This window comes from Chrysochloris asiatica, unplaced genomic scaffold (genome assembly GCF_000296735.1).
Source record: "Chrysochloris asiatica unplaced genomic scaffold, ChrAsi1.0 scaffold00010, whole genome shotgun sequence".
Lineage (NCBI taxonomy): Eukaryota > Metazoa > Chordata > Mammalia > Afrosoricida > Chrysochloridae > Chrysochloris > Chrysochloris asiatica.
This window is the reverse complement of record NW_006408528.1, coordinates 7,414,173-7,437,043: the sequence shown is the minus strand read 5'-3', so window position 1 is coordinate 7,437,043 and position 22,871 is coordinate 7,414,173. Positions and strand designations below refer to the sequence as shown.

The following is a 22,871-nucleotide window of genomic DNA, read 5'->3' as shown; positions in this document are numbered from 1 at the left end:
AATTTGGGGCCAGATTGTAGGAAAAGTCAGCACCTAAGACAGGAATCAACTGTCAAAAAAGGTAGGAAAGAAACTTGGAAACAATGGTTTTGTGGAATTGGCTATTGGTGCTATATACTGTAGCCTAAAACTTGAGACAGACCACTGAATTTAGTTAAGTATAGAGTCATGTACATGGAATGATGGAGTCCTGGTGTGGGGCTGTGGGTTAATGCGTCAGACTGCAAAGCCTTTGAACTACAAGGTCGGTGATTCAAACTCACCAGCTGCTCCTTGGAAACCCTATACAGGGTTGCTATGGGTCAGAATCAACCCTATGGCACTTAACCACAACAACAACAATAACACATGGCATGATGTAAATATGACTCAAGTGGGACTTAACAGGAGAGTGAAGGTCAGTAAGTAGGAGTGACAGAGGTCTACCATATCAGAAGTTTAACTATGATAGGGAAACTTGTTAATAGTCGTTTTTATTGACCAAAGGCCTTACAGTTTTCCTTTCTGACAAAAAGACTCATTCAAAAACCTGGAGACACAAGATCCTGTGTCTCATTTTTCCGTGGATATGCCTAACCCCATTTACCAGGTCCTGAGTTGGCAGTGATTATGATACTGGCTTTCTTTACATCCTCTCCCACCAATTTTCTTCACGCTTTCATCTGATTCTGACGGTGAAAGGGATGAGGCCAACTTTGGTTGTAACAAACCTTTGTGTAAGTGGTGAAGCACCTGCAAAGAAATATGATTTGTGGGTTCCCTGGGCAGGGTGAAGCTAGAATTGATATCTATCCAGGGACTTTTTGGTACTAGGCACACTTGGCACTGGCAGTGAGGGGGCTTAATGGTTCAGTCACTGCGTAGCCCATTGAGGTCAAGTTACTCATTCAGACACTAATTCTGAGAAGAGTAAGGCTGTCTGAGGGCCTTGGGGGTGAGTGTCTGTCTTCAGGCCTAAGCCTTATACTCTCACAGTGCTCCTTTTACTACTTTACTTTCTCTGGGCTGAGGTCTGCTTGAGAACAGCCTCCAATCATGCACTATTTGAGCATTTCACAGATAAGAACTTGCTATTCCAGAGTTTCTGATGTGCTCTCCTGCATGAAGTAGATTGGGCTGATTTTGGGAATTGTGTATTCTGAGCATGGCTGAATGTTCAGTTCAATCCAGTTCAAGGTAAGACTGGGAGTATAAAACTAAATGATGCAGTCTACTGGAGAAGACAAATGTATAAACAGCATAATGTAAAAAATTCAGTAAGTGTGCTGTGGGATGCTAGTCCCTGGGAAAAATAGGAGGTGATCTTTGAGGAGAATTTTTTTTTTAGTAAGATTAGGACTTCATCTAAAGATTGATTTGAGAGGATTCAAAGCAGAGGGAAAAAAATGCAGAGATCTAAAGTTGAGACATAGACTCGAATGGTGGAAGCTCAGAAGTATGTAGTCAAGTAGGGGTCAGGAGGCAAGAGATGAAGGTACAGAGACCAATTCACAGGGGCTTTCTGTGCTGAGCTAAGGACCTTGACTTGATTTTCTAATCTATGGGGAGTTTCTGAAGAGACTTAAAGAGGTCTGTAGTGTGGACACATTTTTGTTTTAGCTCTGTCATTCAGGTGGCAGTGAGAAGAACATATTAAGGAAGAGGAAGCTGAGAAAGGAGAGACCATGTAGAAGGTGATTGCCATAGATCAGACTAATCTTAGCTGAATCATTAGTAACAGCAGAAACAGAAAAGAGAGAGAAGAGAGAATTTTTTTTGGTGGAAAATTGAGAAATGTTGATAATTTTATATTTGCTGTGGAGGCTATAAAAGAAGACGTAAGAGGATCTGATGGTTCTTTTTTTTTTCCAGCATGATGGTGATTTTACTCATTAGGTAGTCTGGACTGTGATAATATTGCAAAACAAATAACCCCAAAGTTTTCCAGTTAAAAATAAACATTTATTTGAAGGCCTGCAGGTCAACTTTAGTAGGTGTGCTCCAGATCCTGAGCTAGGTTCTAATCTGCTTCATGGGTTTGCCAAGATCAGTATTCACACTGAAGGAAGTAGCTTCTACCTTGTTTTTGCTGTTTTTCTAATGGCGAGGAGAAAGGAGAGGGTGAAGTGGGGAGGGAGAAAGGAAGGAAGGCAGCGTCAGCATATGGTATGGGATGTATATATACTCCACCAAAGTCACTGTGAGACATTGTAATACCATTGGGCAAAGGGCACACATTTAATCCTAATTATAAATAGAGAGCACTAATATATTACAGCAAACTGCAGGCAATTGAGTGTTTAGTCAAGACAAATATCAGAACTGGATTTATGAACTTGGTGGTCATTGGGTTGTTGCTGTTGTTTTCAAGTGCCAGTAAGTGCCTCTTACAGAGTTTCCAAGGTTTGAGTGGTGGGTATGAACCACTGTACTTGTGGTTAGTGGTTTAGTGCTTACCCTACAATGCCACGCCATCATATAAATAATAAACAAAACCATGGAAATGCACAGAATTGTCTCAAAAAATTGCAAAGACAAAAAGTTACTGATAGAGTCAAGAAGGACCCCAGGTTTAATGACTGAAAATGAGTACATAGATCATCTGAAATGAATGGTTAGAAATTTAGGAGAAAAACTGGAGACAGAATGGTAGCATTATAACTATAGTTCCTAGAGGAGAGCTTTGCAAGGAGGAGGGGGTGAGAGAGTCAGAGCTTTACATCTGTCTTGATGGAGAATGAGTGTGTATAAGGAGGTCTTCTCTAATATGAAAAGTTCTGCTTTAAAAACAACAAGTAAAGGGTTGATTGATGCTCACAGAATCACTAGGGATAATATAAGAAGCAGGAATAATATAAGTCAAAAGGCAGGACATGGGTCCTTGCATGTGACTGACATTCAGCAAATGATATGTATTATTCCTTTGCTGATAACTTGGAGTTTTGAGAAATTACCACTTTTTTAGCACAGAATTTGATGTCAAGGCATTTTGCTTTGGACTTTATTAAAAACATTTTCCCTCTATTGGAACTGGAAGAAGCAGAAAAAAGTGACATTATGTGTTTTTTTTATAACTAGGCATGGCCCTTGGATATAATTATGGTAAAACTCTAGCTAGTTGTTTTCATTAAATTTGATGATAAGAAAGAGAAGTTGAGAAACCTGTTGCATTCCTGTGTCAGCTCATATTTACAAGCTATCTGACGCAAAGCATTCTTATCATTACATTTGGGTCAAATCAGACATTTATTACTTGCCTAGCGTAGTGGCTATGAATTGGGCTGCAAACCGCAAGGTCAGCAGTTTGAAACTACCAGCTGCTCCGCAGGAGAAAGATGAGGCTTTCTGCTCCTGTAAAGATTTACAGCCTCAGAAACCCTGTTCAGGGTCGCTATGGGTCGGAACCGACTCAATGGCACTTAACAACAACAAGATGAATTATATTGTTCTTAAATTCTGTCTTCAAACTGCCAAATCTAGATAATAGCTGGAGAACTCCCATACAATTGAACACCTTTTGGTACTTTAGGCATGGATCTGAAATGTACATATGTGTGATCTTGTATTCAGTTTTCAGGTAAACTACAAAGCTTGTGGTCTTTGTTCTCATAATTCCTCCCATTCTCTGCGACTAAGAATCTCAATGTTCTTTCTGGCTGAAAACATATACTGTATTTTGCTTTGTTAACAGAACATTGGTTATCAAATTCTCTGTCTTTAACAATTCTGCTTTAGGGAATTGTCAATTAATAGTCCCTAGAGGGACCACCATGAAGAATTTCTGTAATTAGATTATAACGCAAAGGTGCTTAGTCACAATATTTTTAATTATGATTTTTAGGCATTGACCCCAATCTTGCCGTCTTTTACGTTCAACTGCCTTTTTAATGCTGGATTTCTTCAATTTCTCTTATTGTACTCATTTTCTTTGTACAGCTTGTGAGTATAATTAAAACTACCTTACCTTTAAGAACCCTCTGACCTCATCTAGCAGAATAAATGCAGTATGGTTACAAAGACTGGGCATATAAATTGCCTCTGAAAAAGCAAAGGCCTTCTACATAAAGTTTTTAGATTCCCTTTAATTTGTTTTTTAATTCCAGAGCTTGACAGCAATTTTACTTTCTAGACCAGTGATATTGTTATTGAAGCATTTTTGTAAAGATAATTTAGTATATATTTCTTATAGTTATTAATCAGGTTCTATGGCCTTTCAGACTCACCAGCCTATCCTTGGAAACCTTATTCAGGGTCACTATGGGTCAGAATTGACTCGATGGCACTTAACAGTAACAACTATAGTCAAATATCAGATACTCTAGACTGGTAAAAATCACTTTTCAAATGATCCTTCCTTCCACAAAATAGCAAAATAGCTTGGAGCATTAAGGAACCAGAGATTTCTTAGTTGTCCTGAGTGACATTTAAGAATTCTGCAAAAGTAGTGAAAAGGACTTTTAGTCTTTTGTAACAAATATTTGTAAGTTATGAGAAAGATGTCACGTTGAGCTTAGAATCTCATAAATCAATGACATTAAACACACATGAAGAACAATTTATATGAAAAAGTGATATGATTAATAAATAGAGTTACTCCTTGACCTAAAAGGAAGATTATAAGGGTAGTACTTGTTGTTAAGTGCCGTCTAGTCAGTTCCGACCTGTAGTGACCCTGTATAGGGTTTCCAAGGAGCAGCTGGTGAGCTTGAACCACCGACCTTGCAGTTCAAACAGCTTTGCAGTCTGGTGCATTAACCCACAGCACCACACCAAGGTTCGTATAAGGGCAGGGCAGGGACTAAATAAAAATAAATAAATAAAGTTTTGGCCCAGACACTCAAACACACTTGGCTTAAAATCTTTTAAGTCATGGAACAAAATATCCTAAACTGTTAATATTTTTTGAAAATTATAATAAACTATATAATTATTGTTCATGATGCAGATAAGTGTTTGAAAGCAAAAATGACATAAATTTAATAGTATGACAATAGAATAAAATAATTTTAAAATTAGTAGGTATCTTGTTGTTGTTAAGTACTGTGAAGTTGGCTCTTACTCATAACGATCCTGTATATGGGTTCCAAGGAGCAGCTGGTGGGTGTGAATCACCAAATCCATGGTTCACAGTCCAGTGCTTATCCTACAGCATCATACCGGGACTCTTGCAGACACTTTAGATGTGGCAGTCTGCTTCCTTGTGGGCTTGGTCTGAGTCAGAATGGACAAAGGCCAACCACTTTTTTGTTTTTAGACATCATCTAACTCTAACCCATTGCCATTATGTCGATTCTAACTCATAGTAAATATTTATGGGAGCAGAAAGCATCATTTTTATTTCACAGAGCTGCTGGTGGCTTTGAACCACTAACCTTGTGGTTAGCAGGTAAGTGCTTATCCTACAGCACCACAATGGTTTCTTCCATCTTGCTCTACTTCATCATTATATAGAAGAAGGCAGTGAGGTCAAGAAAATCTTTAGATACTTATCCAAAGTAAAAAAACAATCATTACCAGTTCCTACTGGGGTCAGTAGAAATTTGTACATAGACCAAGTCATTCGAACAGGGGATACTGTTGATTTAAAATCAGGAAAGGTGTGTACCAGGGCTATATTCTTTCACCATATTTATTCAATATGTATACTAAGCAAATAATTCAAGAAACCAGATTATATGAAGAACTTGGCATCAGGATTGGAGGAAGACTCATGAACAACCTCTGATATGCAGAAGATGCAACCATGCTTACTGAAAGCAAAAAGGAGTTAAAATACTTACTGACGAAAATCAAAGACCACAGCCTTCAGTATGAATCGTACTTCAATGTAAAGAAAACAGAAATTCTCATAACTGGACCAATAACATCATAATAAATGGATAAAACATTGAAGTTTTCAAAGTCTTTATTTTGCTTGAATCTACAATGAACACTCATAAGAGCTGCAGTCAAGAAATCAAAAGACATATGGCATTAGGCAAATCTGCTGCACAAGACCTCTTTAAAGCATTCAAGAGCAAAGATATCAGTGTGAGGACTAAGGTGCCCCTGACTCAAGCCATACTATTTTCACTTTCATCGTATGCATGTGAAAGTTGGACAATGAATAAGGAAGACTGAAGAAGAACTGTTTCACTTGAAACATGGTGTTGGAGAGGAATACTGAAAGTATCATGGACTGCCAGAATAGCAAATAAATCTTTCTTGGAAGAAACACAGCCAGAAGGCTCTGTAGAAGAAAGATGGCAAGACTTTGTCTCTCATACTTCAGACATATTATAAGAAGGGACCACTCCCTGGAGGAGGACATTATGCTTGGTCAAGTGGAGGGTCTGTGAAAAAATTAGATGGATTGGCACAGTGGTAACAGCAACGGACTTAAGTATAACAACAATTGTGAGGATGGTACATGAGGAGTCAGTGTTTCGTTCTGTTGTACATAGGGTCGCTAAAAGTTGGAACCAACTTGATGGCACCTAACAACAACTGAGGTCAGGACAGAAGAATAATGAGTATTTTTTAGATTTTTTTGGTGCTGTTACCAAAAAAAAGAGATACAATGAAATCCTAAGTACAACATGATATGATTTGTCCTTAAGCTTAAATTAGACCACACTTGGTTAGGTGCTTCATACATCAGTTTCCTGTTTTTAGTTGAATTTTGGGCAAAATTATGGTGATACCCATGCATTTTACGACAGGTTTATTTTAAGGCAGTTTTGCAGAACCAAAAGTTAATCTCTATTTTTTTCTCTTTCTCTCACCCCTTTCCAACCCAAGATAGTTCTAACCACTCTTAGACCACTCTCCTCTCCCTAAAAGATAAAGAATAAACCAAAGCAAACCAACCAAAACAGCTAATTACACTTACCAGGATTATAAGTATATTTCAGATGAATTCTTATTTCAGTTTCCCCTGGTTCTAATCAGAAGAAAAAATGTTCCATACTGTTGCTTCCTTTTAAAGTAAGGAATTCTTTTAAATTGTATATTTCTTGGAAGGAAATTTGTATTGTTTCATATTGTTCATTTAATATTGGACCAGATAGACTAGGGAAAAGACTGGAGAAAGGTTTGTGTTTTACTGTGGGAAGTTTTTATGTGTATTAAATAGTGTCACACAAAATTTAGGGAGAATGTGATTTTTGAAATGATTCTCAAGATGAATCAAGTCTAGAAACATTGGCATGGGTACTAGTCTCCTTAAAGATAGTTACACTATTGTTCCATCCCTGGTAAATCTCACTGTTAATAGGCTCTAAGAGTATACTTTACAACAGGGTACTGTTTTAAGTAAAATAATGTATGAGAATCATGCTCCTATTATTTCAGTTAAAATTTTTTTATTAAGCAAATGATAGAAAAGAGCCATTCTTGCCTACTTCACTTCCTCACCCTCCAAATTGTCACTAAGATTGAAGAGGTTTAACAAAAATAATACATTTTTCTGTGTTAACTTGGTGGTTTAGCATCCTTTTTTGATTAGGTGCTACAGGAAATGAAGACTCCTGCTAAGTCACACACACAAAAAAAGGAAGAAAAAAAAAAAGACAATCCACTTGTGTTTTATATCCCTGGATCCAGTAAGAGTTAAATGTCTGGGAGGAGGGTCCTCTCAGGTCATTAACATAAAAGGCTCTTTGGTGCCTTGTGTCATAGAGCAAAGTGTCTGGCCAGTTCCCATTACTGGGTACCTGTGGTGCTTTTCTTAAATAATCAGTCCCATTCAGACAGAGATTTTAAGGGCCTTGATCGTCTATTTCATAAGCAGTAATTTTTAAAGTCTAAATGGCACTAGAGGCAGACTGCTTTTGAAGTAAGGTTTAGGAAAGAACTTGGTATATCCCAAAGCTGTCCTGATTCCTGCTTCTTTCCCAGAGGGTAGACAAAAGTTTAGCACTGTACTTGGGTATTCTAGCTAGAGGCAGAAAATGCTAACATGAACTCTAGCTCCATACTGTACCCTGGGAGGGTCTGGAAATTTATGTGCATATGGGGATCAATTTTCTAGTGGCTTCCTGAATCCTGGAGGGTGGAATCAGATAGAGTTTCCTTCCTTAATATTAATCCTTTAGTCTCAGATATGGGTGTCCCTAATAGTAGCATAGTGGTTACGAATCAGGCTGTGGGCCACAAGGTCAGCAGCTCGAAACTACCAGCTGTTCCGTGGGAGAAAGAGGAGGCTTTTCTGCTCCTGTAAAGATTTACAGTCTTGGAAACCCTGTACAGGGTTACTATGAGTCGGAACCGACTCCACGGCACATAACAACAACAATACTTTTTATTTTTCTTCTTCAAACTTTTCAAGAGCGTGAAAAATCTGATAATAAAAATGAAGCCTAGACAACATTGTGACTACAGCATATAAATGAACATCTCCCACACACAAAGTAAATATTTCAGACTTCCAGTTAGAAGGTGCATTTCACCGCCTGCACCTGCCCCCAATGAATTCCAAGAGGTCACAGCGGCAGAGGACAACTTGGAGATTCAAAGAGTCTGCTCATTTTTTTGGGGGGGAGGGGGCACAGACAGCAAGTTTGTTTGGTGAATGCTGCTTGCAGGCCTTATCCAAGAGAGAGAATCTGGGAAAGGTGCTGTGACAGCCAAGGAGGCCTTCAGGGCTAGATAACAGTCTCCCACAGGAAAGGCTGCCCTAAGCCATTCAGCACCATCCAGACAAGCTCTTCATAGTTGATACAACCATTGATGTCCTCGTGCCTGGTCACCAGCATCTCTACTTCGTCTGTCATCTTCTCACCCAGTGTGACAAGGACATGCCAGATATCAGTACCCATGACAGTGCCACTCCCTTCCTTGTCAAACACCTGAAGTCCTTCAACATAGTCCTCACAGGTGCCCTGGTCCTTGTTCTTAGCCACAGTCTGCAGCATGGGCAGAAGTGCTCAAATCCAGCACCTTCAAGTTCATCTCATCACTCTTGGGCTTCCCCAGGACCTTGAGCCCCTTGGTGTTGGTGGGGTTCTGGCCCAGGGCCCTCATCACGTCCCCACACTGGCTGTACAGAATCTTTCAAACAGCTGGAAGGCCTTCTTAAGTCTGATCCTCCGTGAAGTCACACATCTTGACTGCTTGGGTTTGGGAACCTCTTCCTGAAGTAATGGCGAAGAGTCTGTTCTTTAAAGAAATGTTTTTAACTAGAAGGGAGATTGTAGGCCTCAGATTGTCGGCTGGTAAATCCCACAGTGGGGATCTAAATTGGAGACTTGGGGGGATCTGATTCAAGTCACAGGTTTCAGAGGGACTTCTCTAGCATCTGCCCCCAGGAGGAAGTGGTTCTGACTGGCACCACAGTGGTTGTGGTAGTGACCAGTGACTCCCAGGGGAATTCAGCTGTTCCTTCCTTCCTGTCCCCCTCCCCCCTCCTGCCCCCTGGGCCTCTTTTCTGGAGTTCACATTGTGTCTGGGCCTGGCCTTGCTACAGCTGACACGTCTGAGCTGTGAGGTGTCCAACAGACAAGACTGGAAGAAAGAAATCGTGAGACTCATTAAAAACCACGGTTCTATTTGAATTCCTCATTCTCGGCTCCTGAAATACATTTCAAACTAATTCTTACAGGTTCATATCGAAATGATTCTTGCAATGCTCTGAAGAAGGGCAGGCTTGGAGAGGTAACCGGAGGCGTTGGGGGAGGGGGGAAGGGTGGAATGCCCTCTGCTCTCCAACAAGTGGCACCAGTCTAGGCACGCGGAGGCCTCGAGGATCCGAGGATCCGTCAACTCTGGGACTGGCTCTGGATCTTATTGGTTCTGGGCGAAGCTGATGTGAGGGTTGTGCGAAGGAGAAGCTGAGGGAAAAAGAAAAGGACAGAGTTTGAGGGGAGTGGACGTGGGTCGGGGTCGGGGCAGAGATGCTGGGACTGTGAAAGTCAGAAATTCTAACAGAGATAACACAAGTTAGAAAGAGGCAGAGAGAGACAGGAAAGGTTCTGAGAGACAGAAGCTTGAATCACAAGAAAGAGAAATGAAGGGGGGGGGGTAGCGGGGAGAAGAGAAGAAAAGAGAAGAAACTGAGACAGAAGGGGAAGACTGAGCAGGAGGGAAACTGACAAACTGAGAGAGTCTGTGCAGTGAGCCGGAGTCTGGGAGACGCAGGTAGACTAGGAGGTAGACTAGGAAGTGTGGGGAGTGAGGGGGTTGGCCGAGACTACAAGCATCTACTCCCTCCCTCCCGGTCACGCTTGGACCAGTCTGCGGCTAGGACCCCAGGGAGCAAGGTCGCCCAGTCCTCTGGGCTGGCGCACGCTGAATGGCTGGCAGCCCGCTGAGCCCCAGTTTACCGCCCCGCTGCCACAAGTCGGCATCGCTAGGCGTTGGCGCCCCGCAACCTCCGGCGGTCACCCTTACTCTACGCTCCACCGCACCACTCCCTAGGCCTCGGTGGTCCTCTACACGTCCCCGGGGAGGGAGCGCTGCGGCCACCAGAGACACTGCAGGAGCCTGCAAAGAGCCTGAGAGCGGGATCTATTTACATGGGGTATTAATTAGTCTTTGAGGAGTCATTCTCCCACGCGCCATTGTAATTGCCTGTGTTGGGAAGGTTGGTGTGCCAAGTCGCGGCCTTGAGGAGAATCCAGCACCACAGCTGCGCCCCGAATCCAGGCTCGCTCCACAGCGTCCCCGGGAGGCCGGGTAGCATCAGGGACAAAGCTCTCGGTTCCGGAGGGGTTGCTGGACTTTCTAGTATCGCGCAGTGAAGCGCAGCTGCTGGTGTTTTCGCAGCCCCAGCTTCTCGTCACCCTACCCCTCCCGCAGATTCTTGGACTGCCGGCCACTGTCGTGTAGCTTTTTTCTTCTGAAAGGTCAGAGTCCTATCTCTGAAGTTCAAGTCCCGAGGACTTGCCCAGTCTCCTCCCCCTAAGTCTAAGTCATCGCCACCATCCTCTGGCAGACGCTGGAAGCCGGGAGCCCTGGACTGATAGTTCCAGTGCCGGCGCTAGCAGTTACAGTCCGTCCGGCGCAGCAGCAGGGCACGTTCGCTCGTTCCCTTTCTTTCTCCCTCCCTTTCTCTCTTCCTCTTTCCTCCTTTACTTCCTCCACCCTCTCTCGCCTCGTAAGTTTCCTGCACCGTGAACCCAACTGTGCCAAGTCGGTTCCCGCGGAACCAATCCTGAGCGCGACCTGGGCACCGGGACGCCAACTCTGCCGAGGCTGGACAAGACAACCGGACCCGTCCGCGTCCGAGCATGGAGACGAAGCGCCAGGGAGGGCACGTCCGGGGCGCCGGAGACGCCAGGCCCGAGTAGCTCCTCCATGGAGCCTGCCCAGAGTGGTCCCTGCTCGCTGGATTCGCCCCCAGTGCTGTGCGGTACGTAGCCTTCGCCTCCACTGTCCCTGAGGAGACACCTTGGGTCGCTTTGGTAGGGGAACAAGGAAGGGGCGACAGGGAGGGGCACTGGTTGGGTGTACTGAGTGCTGCTGGCAGGTGACCCCCATACTCCCCGCAGGCTTCACTCTCAAAGTTAGCATTTGGATGTGCCCCTCGGCTCGAAAAAAGTAGTGCCAGAGATGTGTGTGTTTGCTTGTGTTCAGGGGCGCCCGACTGGGTAAACTGAGCCCTGCTTTCCTGTATGCAAATTGCATTGCCTTTCCCCACCCCCACCCCACTGAACGTAAGGAGAAACCCAGCGACTAATCCTGGTCAGCTCTTCCTATCACTTCTCCCCGCACCCCCCTCGCTCAATCTGTCTCTTCCTCTCTTTTTTTTTCTCTCTGTCTTTCTCTGCTGGCGTGTACATTTGTGAACACTGCTCCGGCTGGCGAAGAATCAGCCGCCGTCTTTAGTTCGAGCTGCTTGGCCTTCAGACACAAGGGCAGGTCTTGCTGCCAGAGGCGCTCGGGTTAGGAACCCGCTTGCACACCGCTCTGTGCGCTCAACCACCTACTGCCTCCGCAGCCCGGGAACTCGCACCCGAGGAGCGCAGCGTGCAAGGAGACTCTCACTCTCCCGCCCGCGGACCGTGCGCTCGCTGGTTCCAGGCGCTGGATTTTACTCGCTTTGCGATTTTCTCTTATTCCTCTCCCAGCTGTTTTGGTGCACCTCTTCCTGCCACGACCCTCATTCCCTGCTTGGTCGCGAAGCCTAACCTTGTCCGCATGGTCATGGGATGTCTAATTTCATTTGTATCTAGGCTGCTGAGAGCGTACCTTGCTCTGTAAAGTGGATGTCAGGTGGATCTATGGTTTTGAAGGAACAAAGACTCAGTGAAGGCACCGCCGAGGAAGTTTGAGACGCGGGAGGATGCAGGCTACGTGTTGGTACGTGCTTCTCTTCCTGCAGCCCACCGTCTACTTGGTAAGTCGCGGCCGGTCGAGCGCACCAGCAATCTCATCCAGGTAGGGAGACGAAGCAACTGGGGGCGCGCAGGAGGCGGGTGAGAGCTCCAGTTCGCCGAGAGCGACGTTCTTAATGACAGTGTTGGAACAACTTTGGCAAGCTGGTCTCCGGGTTCCTGAGGGATTTTCCGAGACTCCCACCCCATTTCCTGCTTCAGTCTCTCCTCCCTGCGCGTGTCTCTAGGGCACCTCAGACACCCAGGAACCAAGGAGACAGTGGGGGGTGTTTAATGGGGAGAGTATAAAGAGAAGGGGTGGGAGACATGGAACTCTGAGCAGTTCACGGAGTTTAAGTGAAAGGAATTGGGGGCATCGACTCAAGAGTCTGCCCGGGTCTGTGACTTTGAAAGAGAATCCGCCCACTCGCTTCTAAGGTTGGAGACGTTGCACATGAATAAGTGCAGGTAACTTTCTTCAAGTTGTAGGGTTCAGACAGGGCAAAGTTAAATACCATATAGTAGCAACACAACTATCAGAGCTGGGTCAGTAATAAACACGTCGAGAAAAGTATACTGGCGTCCCCTCCCTTCCTTCGGAAACTCTCTTTTCCTCCAAGTAATCGAACTCTGGTTCCAGTGCGAAGTAGGGAGTGAACAGGCAGTGTCGCCAGGGAGAGAAGCCTAAGTAAAACCTGCGTCCACGTCTTCGGGAGCAGAATTTTCGGAGGTCTTTGCTTTGCACACTCTTGGAACTGGGCTCCGGAGTGAAACAGTTTGTGGAGGTGGCGCTGGAGATGTGTAGGCACTGCGCTGTCTAGGACACGAGTGCGAATTCTAGGATCTGACTTCAGAATGATCTAGGGACAGTTGCGCCCTGCTTGTAAGGTTGCTCCCATTGCCCCAACTTCATAGCCCACCCCTGAGCCCAGGGAGCCAAAGAGAACTCAGTGATTTGCCTCAGAGCCAGGAGCACTAGGGCAGCATGATCTCTTCTTTTGGGCAGGATAAACAACAACAACAAAAAGATGTGGGGGTGTTTGTTGCATCCCTTAATCCCAAGCATTTAAGAACCCACAAGCTGGAGGGCAAAAATGTCGCAGTTCTTGGAACTCAAAGTGCTTTCTAGCTGTTGCTGGTGCATGTAATACATGGCTGTGGGCTCTGAGTATGTGAGTGATTGGTGTGTTTATATATATATATGAATATGTGTGTGGGTGTAGATATATATTTAACCGGTTTGAGCCACACAATTCAAGAATTCTCAATGTTGCTTGTCTTTGCACTTTGATCGCCTGACTATGGCAGCCGCTGACGCCAGAGGGCGCTGCGCGTCAGTGTCCTAGCTCACAGGACACCTTGGGGGTAAACAGGTGAAAGCCGGGGCAGCCAATCCAAAAGACAGTCTTTCTGACTGTGTCAAGGAAGTCTGTGCTTTCCCTGGCTGGGATGCAGATGGAATCCATAAAGTGTCCTTCCTATTTCCCATCTTCAATCATTCCCTCCCCTATCTGTGTCCATGCTGACATTGAGAGCCCAGAGAAGGAGGTCAGAAAGTTTGTCCAGAGGAAGTGCAGAAATTGTTTATAAGAGACGGTGGGATTAGGAGCGCAAAATCAAAGAGGCGAAGGGGGAATGCTTGTTAATGATTCTCTTGACCATCAGAACACACCTGTCCCACATCTCTGCATACCTTTATGCATAATACGTCTTTGGACTGTGCTCACACACGGCAAAGACTTGCGGCTGTGATACAGTTTATTGCTTGGAGCAAGTATTTCGATAGTCTGAAAAATAATCTATCAAAAGCAGAAGTGAAATCAATACGTTGTGTTAAATTTTAAATGTGTTTGTTGGCAGTTAAACCGTTTCCCACTCATTACAACAACAGTGCTGGATTTATTCTAATGTGCTGCGTTCTCAACAACAAGCGCATTAATTCTCCTTTAATTGTAAACTGGGAGCATTTGAAAACCATTCAGTGTGCAAATTATGCTGATTCAATTACCGTTTAGTTACAGACTTCATTACCTGAATGCCTTTTGGCAATCCAGAGAAAGACAATTTTTTCAATTTCACTCAAAACAATAGGATATGTGAATAATAAAATTGAGAAGTTGATTTAGAAGTCCGTTCTTTTCTCTCCCATCTAAAGTTGTTTTGTGTATATCTGGGATTGAAAAGTATAGCACCACAAAAACAAAGGGGGAAGGCCACAACCCAAAGTCGTATTTGTAGGGATTGTAATCCCACAGTTATGGCTATTTCCCCTCAGAATCCAGAGCTATTTTCCTGAAGGAGCAGCATGCTGACTTCTGCTGTGGAAATGAATTTAAAAGGGTGAATTGGGCAGTCTTGTAAGCATGGCTTTAGGCTCCTGAAGAAACAGAGTCTAAATTAAAGCTCTAGGCCAATGAAACTGACTAAGAAGTGGTCAGGATTTCTTTCTGCATCTATTTTACTAACCATAAGATACATGAACTGAATTGATACTTCATTTTCTGCTTCTCCTGGAAACATACTAGCCCTATGTATCAAGAACCTACAATATATGCATGCAGGTTTTTAGGAACTTCAAGTTATTCACCAAGAAGGCAGATGTAGCAAAACTATTATTTTATTTAACCACTTTGAGTTGACATAAACCAGGGAAGTTTTATAAGTGATTGTTGTGTGTGTGTGTGTCTTTATGAGCTCACATCACAGGTTAAGTAACTAGAGCAATTTCCTTATTTATACCTGGCCTCCTAGCTGAAACCTCAGTGTACCTGTCCTTTTAAGCCCCTAGTTTGGTTACCCAGGGAGTCTTCACTATATTATTTCCAGGGCACAAGGTCTGTTTAGGTCCTTATAAAGAAATATTTAGGCTTTTGCTTCTAGACAAATACCTTAAATGCTGTCAAATTTGGGAAGAATTTCTTATGAAATCAACTCTTTATCCAGCAGATTAATGCTTTTTGGGCAAATGTCCTTAATGTATGCTTCATGACAAAGGGTTCTTTGAGTGCATGTTGTAGATTGAGGATTTTAAATCTGAGTTTATTGAGAGATGAGTCTGCTCTAGTTCAAAAGCTAGGAGCTCATTTTTATACCTCAAAGGGAAGTCAATTATAAATGTGTCCTCAAAGTTATCTTCTAGAGCATATTAACTAGAATACTAAAAAATCATCACAGGACTAACTCCAGCCATAATGGAATGGGTGGAAGCCATCTTTTAAAAATAAAGGCAGGAGAATTTCCTGATTATTGAATGTTCTGTATTGCAAATTCAAAAATCTGAATTCAGTGGGACAGGAACATAGGGCTTGTTAAAAATGAAAACATCCTGTGGTCTTTATTCTCCTGTTAGTTCTGGACCAATTCCAAAATATTTTCAGTATGATATAATGGGGCAATAGGACAATAACACTCTTAATTGGAGCACATCCTGAATAAACTGTGGACATGTGGTGTCTGACTCCTGAGCATGGGTTCCTAAACTTGAACTATTTATTATCTGTGAATCCAGCTGATGGATAGGCCTCAGTGAAGGGAGAGCATCTTCCAGAAGACCAAGGAATCCTGTTTGTGAACTTACCTGGTGGCAAATCAGAGTAGAGGTGTCCAGTGATCACTTCCTGGACTTTTCAATGGAAATATTACTCAAAAATTGAATCTAGAGAATCTGATGAGTTTGAATGGTGACATTGTGGTCAGTTGCTTGTCCACAGGCATGTCCAGTTCTAGGAATTAAAGTAGCTAATAATCTAGTTGCTTTTTAAAAACCAAAGTAAGGATTGGAAAAAAAAAATTACATCTTTTTATTATAAAAAAAACATTTTGTACCATCTAGTATCGCAAACTTAGGTTGTCCCTAAAATGTGAACCCCAAACTAATCATATTAATATAGATTAAAGAGTGATTAATATATTCACAGGAAAACTACCTTTGCCTGACCATTTGGGTGAATTCCACAGACTATGAAGACGGCTGTTAGGTAAAGGAAGCTGTGAGAATAGCAGAGGGAGAGTACAACAATGCCTGTCCTTTGGACTAGATATGTGTATATTGCACCTATTAAAAATGAAGCCAGCTGCCCACTGAAAATTTTAATTAGTTTGCGTTTAAGCTGAAAAGAAAAACACTCATTAATTACCTCACAGGGCTAATAAGTATTCTTGGAGGTAGCACTAAAAGTTCCTCAATCTCACTGGATCCATAGAATTTCCTAACTCTTCTATCCCAGATCAGCCTTATAGATAGTGGATTACATCTAGATTTTTAGAGAAACTGATGCCCCAGGTGTACAACATAGAATTTATCAGTCCAAAGACTTAATTCTAGAGCCCTGTGGCATAGAAAACTTGATATATTTCTGAGCATTTTCCTTAAACGTTCTGTTCACCACTGGTCAGAAAAGGACCTCCTTGGGGGAGTGGTTGGAATCACTTGGGTAGGTCACCCTTCTGCCTCATTTTCAGGAGAATTATTGTGGCCTGTGGCCTTCTAGTGACAGGTTCTGAGAAACTGTCATCAGTTTTGTGAGAGAACCAGAATTGCTCCAACCCTCTCTGAGCGGTATTTTCCAGGAAAGCCATTAAGTTCTTGACTGTCTTTGTGCGAAGTTGATTTCTATTTGGCTTTGAATTGTTGATGGCTATTTCCTCCTTAATGAAAGTGTTGTCTGGGTGAGAAATATATCGGGTGGCAGGGAGATTGGTTGAATTTTTTTTTTTTTTTTAGATAGGTGCCCAATGTCCTACTTTTCTATCTGAGGAAAGATTTTCTGCAGACTACAGAAATTGACAGCATTGTGCAGGTAATAACCACCGTCGACAATATTTTCAAAAGGGCATTTGTGTGATGAAAGCATTTGGGTATTGCTTTTCCAAATAAGCAATTTTCTGTCTTGGGCTCCTTTGATTTTTCTAAGGAAGGGGTGGGGAGAGGAATGAAGCCAGTTGCAGGAGATGGGGCCACGCATTGGAAAGTGATGTTTCCCCTATATCTTCCAGTCCTGAAATACCGAGGCGTTTGTTAGCTTCGCCAGGAATCCTGGGATCTGAAGAGCAAAGAATCCATTGGCGCAGCTTGAGTGTTAAGGGTCAAAAGGGAATCTAAGCAATGAGAAAACAATCTCTTTCTTGTGCTCCTCCCGGCTTAAAGGAAAGTCGGAAGAAACTCTGAAAGTTTGCTTTTTGTCAAGTGAGGTGTTAAGAGTGTGTATTTTTTCTGATTTTTAAATTTTATTTTAAAGAAAATGCCTAAATCTGATTATATTAAAGAAAGTTCCCTTAGGGAAACTACCTCCTCTAGGATATTCAGGTCTCATCTTAAGTCTTTAGCAGCCTTAGCTATTTTAATTAGGAAAATGAGGTTGGCGCTTCGGTCGGCCGCGCGCCTTCGGGTTGTTGGCTTCCTAGTGCCTTCGGGTCGCTAGGCGACTCTGCGCTTAGCTCTTCCCTTACCCCCGCCCCAGGCAGTTTTCTTGCTACCAATTGTTAGGTCCCGCTGTGTGTTTGCTGGAAGTTGCAGTCCTGATTTACCCGCCCGTCAAGCTCCGGACTAGCTCTTTTTCTTCATGTCAGCACTAACTCTTTACCCTCCCCCCCCCCGTCCCCCCCAGAGCTTGGTAAACACGGCGCGCGTCGTCGATTGGCATGTTGACGTCTCTGCTTGAAGGAATGTGACAATAAAGTGGGAAACCAAAGCTTGGCAAGCACTTAATCAAGGATAAAAAGGTTCCGCTGTAAGGATGTCACTCAATTTATTGTGAAAGTCGAATGAATTACGTTTAATGAAAGTGCTCCCCAGATGAATATTACCAGCAATTTCCTGAGTTGGCTCTGTCAGCTCGAGATGAGGAAATACCCAGATCAGAGAAGAGCGCCTGTCTCAATTACTATGCAAGCTATCCAAGAGCGGTTTGTTTTTTTTATTGAGATGCTATATATTGGCGGCTTCTTCATGCTCTTCCCGCGGCCAGAAGTGCGTTTGTGTTTGTTTCCAAGTTGCCGTCTGCTCCTGCGGGTTGCTGGCTGTTGTTTAAACTTCTGATGAGCGCGCCGCGTCTCTGCTGTGGGCTGAAAACCTAATTACCACTTCTGTAAACAGCTTTCCCTAGTATATTTTATTTACTAGATCGGTGGGGGTTGGAAGGGTGTAAGGATGGGGCTGAGAGAATCTCGGGTGCCCTTTAAGATAGAAAGTTCTCTTGGCATCGAATCAGGAGCTTCGGATCTTGGGCTAGAAAGACGGGACTCGCATCTGGGGCGGAGGGATGGTGTGCGCTTTGGAGTCCTGGGAGCACCCGGAGAGCAGCAAGTGCGTCTTCGGACGCAGCTCTGGCAAAGCTTCCCCGCCTTATCTTCCTTTAAATGAATGACACTATTTTACTCGCTCAAGCCGGAAATACTTGGGGAGGGTGTTACACAGGCCGCAGCCAGAGCTCATAGTCTTATCTGCATGAGAATGGAGAACCGGGAGGCTTTTCCTGTCCTGTTTCTTTCTTTCCCACTAAGACAAATAGCTGCTTAGAAAACCCAAGTGTTTCCTTAGAAACTGACTCTCAGGGGCTATACCCGTCAGTGCAGAGCCTGCCTTTGGCCAAGCCTCACCCATCATCCAGGGGCCCTAATGAATGATGACGGGGAGGATCTGAGACAGCGGCGGGGAAGGCCAGGCGCTCCTCCGGAGAGGGAGGGGTCGTCTATCTTACTCATATCCTGTCCTAAATCCACTTCCCACCCATTGATTTTAAACACCATTTTCGAGTCGCCTTCTATAATTAAAGAGCAAGAAACTTTGGTCGACGTAAGCTTCTTACCCTCGACTCGGAAACCCAGTCTTCTAACCGAAAGTGAGAAGTGTTAGGGGCCGGAGGAAGTTTTCTAGTCGAGGTTTCAGCCTTTGTAATGTCAATTGCGACGCCCTGCTTGATTGCCATTGTTTACTTTAAGCTTCAGGTGACCTTGTGCGATCCTACTCGTTCTGTGAAAACACAGGTGCAGTCCTCTCACGTCCGATCGAGGACCCCCCAAAACACACCAAAGCGTTGTTTCTATGGAACTTTCGTCGATGCCGCGGTGCTATAGAGCGGCATAGCTCCTGGTTGGCAGGATGGACAGCGGCAGTTCTCCGGAGGTCGGCCTAAAGCACAGAGGTTGAATGCCGCGACAGAGCAAGACTGGACCAGCAGAGCGATTCTTCAGCACCACGGACAGCACCAAGGCTCCGCCCCATTTTGCGCTGGCAGCGGGGTCAGCCTCCCCCTTTGCGGCCTGGGGTTTTTGGTCTCTGTAGTTTTATTAGCGCTTTCCTTTGCCGCACCCTCCTCCCCCCCCCGCCCCCAACACACACACACACAGCCGAGTGGAGGCTGTACTGACTTATCTCTTTCTCTAGACCTTCGGGAGCATCAAACTGTCCTGCCTCCGGAGCCTCTCCTTTGCACCCTCGCAGGTCGTCTCCTCCATTCCCTCTATGGTTGTGGCATCACGTGATTACCATAGCGTTGATCCAGAGGGGTGGTGAATCTTTCCTTTCCTCACCTTCTTTTCTGCTTACACTCATTCACTCAACTGATTTAATCTACCTCTCCCCCAGGTGGAAACATTAATCATGCAATGAAGATGCCCATGTGTCTTTATCAGTAAAAGCTTCATTTGACAGACAAGAAACTGAGGCACAAAGAGGGAAACCAACTTTCTCTCAAGAACAAAACCAAGCAAGCAGGAAAAGGGATTCCACTTGCTAGGAACAGGATGGAGTCACCTAGACATCTTCCTGGATCAGGCACCTTTAGAAAAGTGGCACCCGCGGGGCGGGAGGGCGGGGGTTGTAGTTCTAATTATTATGAATTTCTAAAGGAGGAGTTATTATTCATGGGGAGTCGAACAAACCTTGGGCCAGGCAACAGAATCAATATATTTGCTATCGAAAGTGCCTGGCTCGCCTTTAATGCAGACGAATAGGGAGGCAGCCTCATTATTTTATGTGGTTAGGCTCTTCGGCATGAGGTCTGATGCATAGAGGAATTTATCATCATTAGGTCCAAGATGGGGGGGGGGGCCTTTTCCTATTTACCTCAAAAACAAACCCCACCCCTAGCAACCAACCCAAAACACCCCAAACAAAACACTCAGACACAATCAGACAAGCACAATCCGGCTCTCCGCCTCCCCCCGCCCCCGCGCCAGCTCTCAAGTTCAGGCCGCTGTAGCACCCTCCCTCCCGGCCTAGAGCAGACACTGCGGTCATTTAAAGTGTGCGCAGTTCCTCCTCAGCGGCGCTCACACCCATGATTTGGTCCAGAAATAAGAGGGAGAGTACCGAGTGTTGGCGCTAGAGGTTCTCTGTGTCAAAAGTGATAGGTGGGTGGGAAATTCAGTCCATCTCTATCGCTTTAGCATTAATAATCAATCCTTTGAAGACATCTGGATTCTGCAAATCCCCGCGGTATTCGGGAAGCGAAGAACTGTTGGTTAGGGCTTCATCCACCCGTAGGCGCCAGCTCTGAGAATGGCAAACCCACAAGAAAAGAACCAATCTGGAGGCGAAGAGCGGTCAGGAATTGGATCAGCGGGAGAAGGTTTTGGCTCAATGCCTTCCGGGTGTTCTCAAAGGTACCGGCGAGTTCATCCTTCTTCCTCCCGGAGAGATTCTGGACTTTTGCCGGAAGCCTAGCCTATTATGGGATTTTTAAGGAGTGAAGGGCCCCACCTCCACTCACCAGAGGATATGCGGATCTGACCACTGGGCTGCACGTCGTTTTCTCATTTTCTCTTTTCAGCAGCCCAAACCCCAAGAAGCAGTGTTTCCTCACACTAAGAAGTTGTCTGACGCCGCCCCTGGATGGTAGCTGCCAGGGTGAAACATATAATCTTATACAGATGTCTTCATTGTTTTTCTCTAATGTCGTAACCCTTATAATCGAAAGTGAGAAAGCGAGAAAGTATTTGTATTTGTGATTGAGTGGGTTAAGCATTGGGTTGCTAACCACAAGGTCAGGAGTTCAAGTCCACCAGCTACTCTACGGAGGGGAAAAAAGATAAGGCTGTCTGCTCCAGTAGAGATTTATCGTCTCATAAGCCCTATGTAGGGTGGTTATGAGTCTGAATCAACTAAATGGCAATTTGGGGAACTGCCCCTCCCTTACCACAGTTGGCCAATTGCGGCAGAAAAGAGGATGTGAAACTTAAAAAAAATCTAACACCTCTTCCAGTACAATGATCATTATTAGTTGTTAGCATTAATTAGCATAACATTAATGAGAAAAAAATTAAAATTTTTAGCTTCCAGGGCATTGAAATAATAATAAAAGGCCTTCTCACTCTTCCCTTGGAGTTTCCTTTCTTTGGTGTAATCATTGCCTTTGTGCCTTTGTTTCCTTGTTTTGGTCAGAGACACCAGCCAAAGCAATACCAGGACAGTATGATGTATTGAGGCCATTTCCCACCATATTCATTTTTAGGGCTTTGTAATTAAACTCTGTGAGATATATGTAACATATACCCAATGGAGAACCTTTTCATTTATATTTATGTAGCATGCTAAGAAAGGTAAATTAAGGAAGTACTTATACTGAAGTAATAAGCCTGCTTTGATATTAACAGAAATGTCCTTTTAATTTACTTTCTTTTCTCAAGTCTAAAGGATTATCTCTGAGACCAGGCCTCATAGATATGACTCTTTAGAAGAGATCCTAGTAAAGTGAAAAGGACATTTACTAGCTTGTACTAGCTTAGGGGAACAACTTATCAGCTGATCACTTCTAAGAAATGTACTCTAGTATATTTCTGCATCATACAGCAACTAGTAAAGTTGCTGTATGATGCAGAAAGCTGAGCAGAAAGAGCAACAGGACTCTATATTTCTACCTCCCTCTGCACCTAATCCACTACAATGTACACTTAGAGAAACGAAGCCTTCTAGAACCAACACAAAGGCACCATGCTACAAACTGGAAGGAATCTTAAGTAAATTAAAAATCACAGACTAAAAGGAAATAGGAACAGTTTTCCTGCTCTAAGATAGTATAATTACCAAAAAATATATGATAGAACAGTTAGGAGAAAATTTCCTGACTTAGAAAGGTCTTTCCCCTTTACAGACTAAGTCAACACATGGACAGCAATGAAAAACTGGATATATGATTATACTTTTCCCTCTGCATGATTTCATGGAAAATGCTTGTGGTGAATTAATTTGTCTTAAAAAATTGTTGACTTTGAAATAAATTCTAACTAGGGGTTGGCAATTCAGTTTCCATGATGGGAATCTGGCAGCTGACACTGCACTGTTGTGCTATTTATATTAGTATTTTCAGCTATAAAATGAAAGAAATTTTGGTAAAGAAGAACTAGTGGCTTGGTAGCTGGAACTTTAGCTATGTATATGTACTTCAAGCTCTCCAACTGAACTTTAGAAAATGATTTCTCTCCTTGTAATCTTGTAGCTGAGTGTTATTACAGGCCCACAGATATATAAAACAGCGTATATAAAATTAATGGACTGCTTTACATTCACAATCTCTTATTATTTGAAGTCCTTGTAAAATATTTCATCTATTTAAAATAGGAAGAATATAAAGTGAGGACTGATGTGCAATCAATAGTTGT

The 22,871-nt window shown here is 43.7% G+C and overlaps 1 protein-coding gene and 2 pseudogenes across 1 annotated transcript in view; 2 read left to right on the top strand and 1 right to left on the bottom strand.

The window, feature by feature from the left end:
- Positions 1-8,603: 8,603 nt before the first annotated feature.
- LOC102839888 lies at positions 8,604-9,006 on the bottom strand (annotated as a pseudogene).
- A 1,941-nt stretch (positions 9,007-10,947) lies between these two features.
- Positions 10,948-22,871, top strand: part of LOC102838397 (neurexophilin-1-like) — a 445,955-nt gene continuing 434,031 nt past the window's right edge. Inside the window, exons 1-2 of the mRNA XM_006834250.1 lie at positions 10,948-11,308; positions 12,132-12,295. Of these exons, the coding sequence (XP_006834313.1) occupies positions 12,242-12,295 (54 nt within the window). The 5' untranslated portion in view covers positions 10,948-11,308; positions 12,132-12,241. The remainder of the gene's footprint in view (positions 11,309-12,131; positions 12,296-22,871) is intronic.
- The window catches only part of LOC102830020, a 61,670-nt pseudogene continuing 57,219 nt past the window's right edge, over positions 18,421-22,871 (top strand).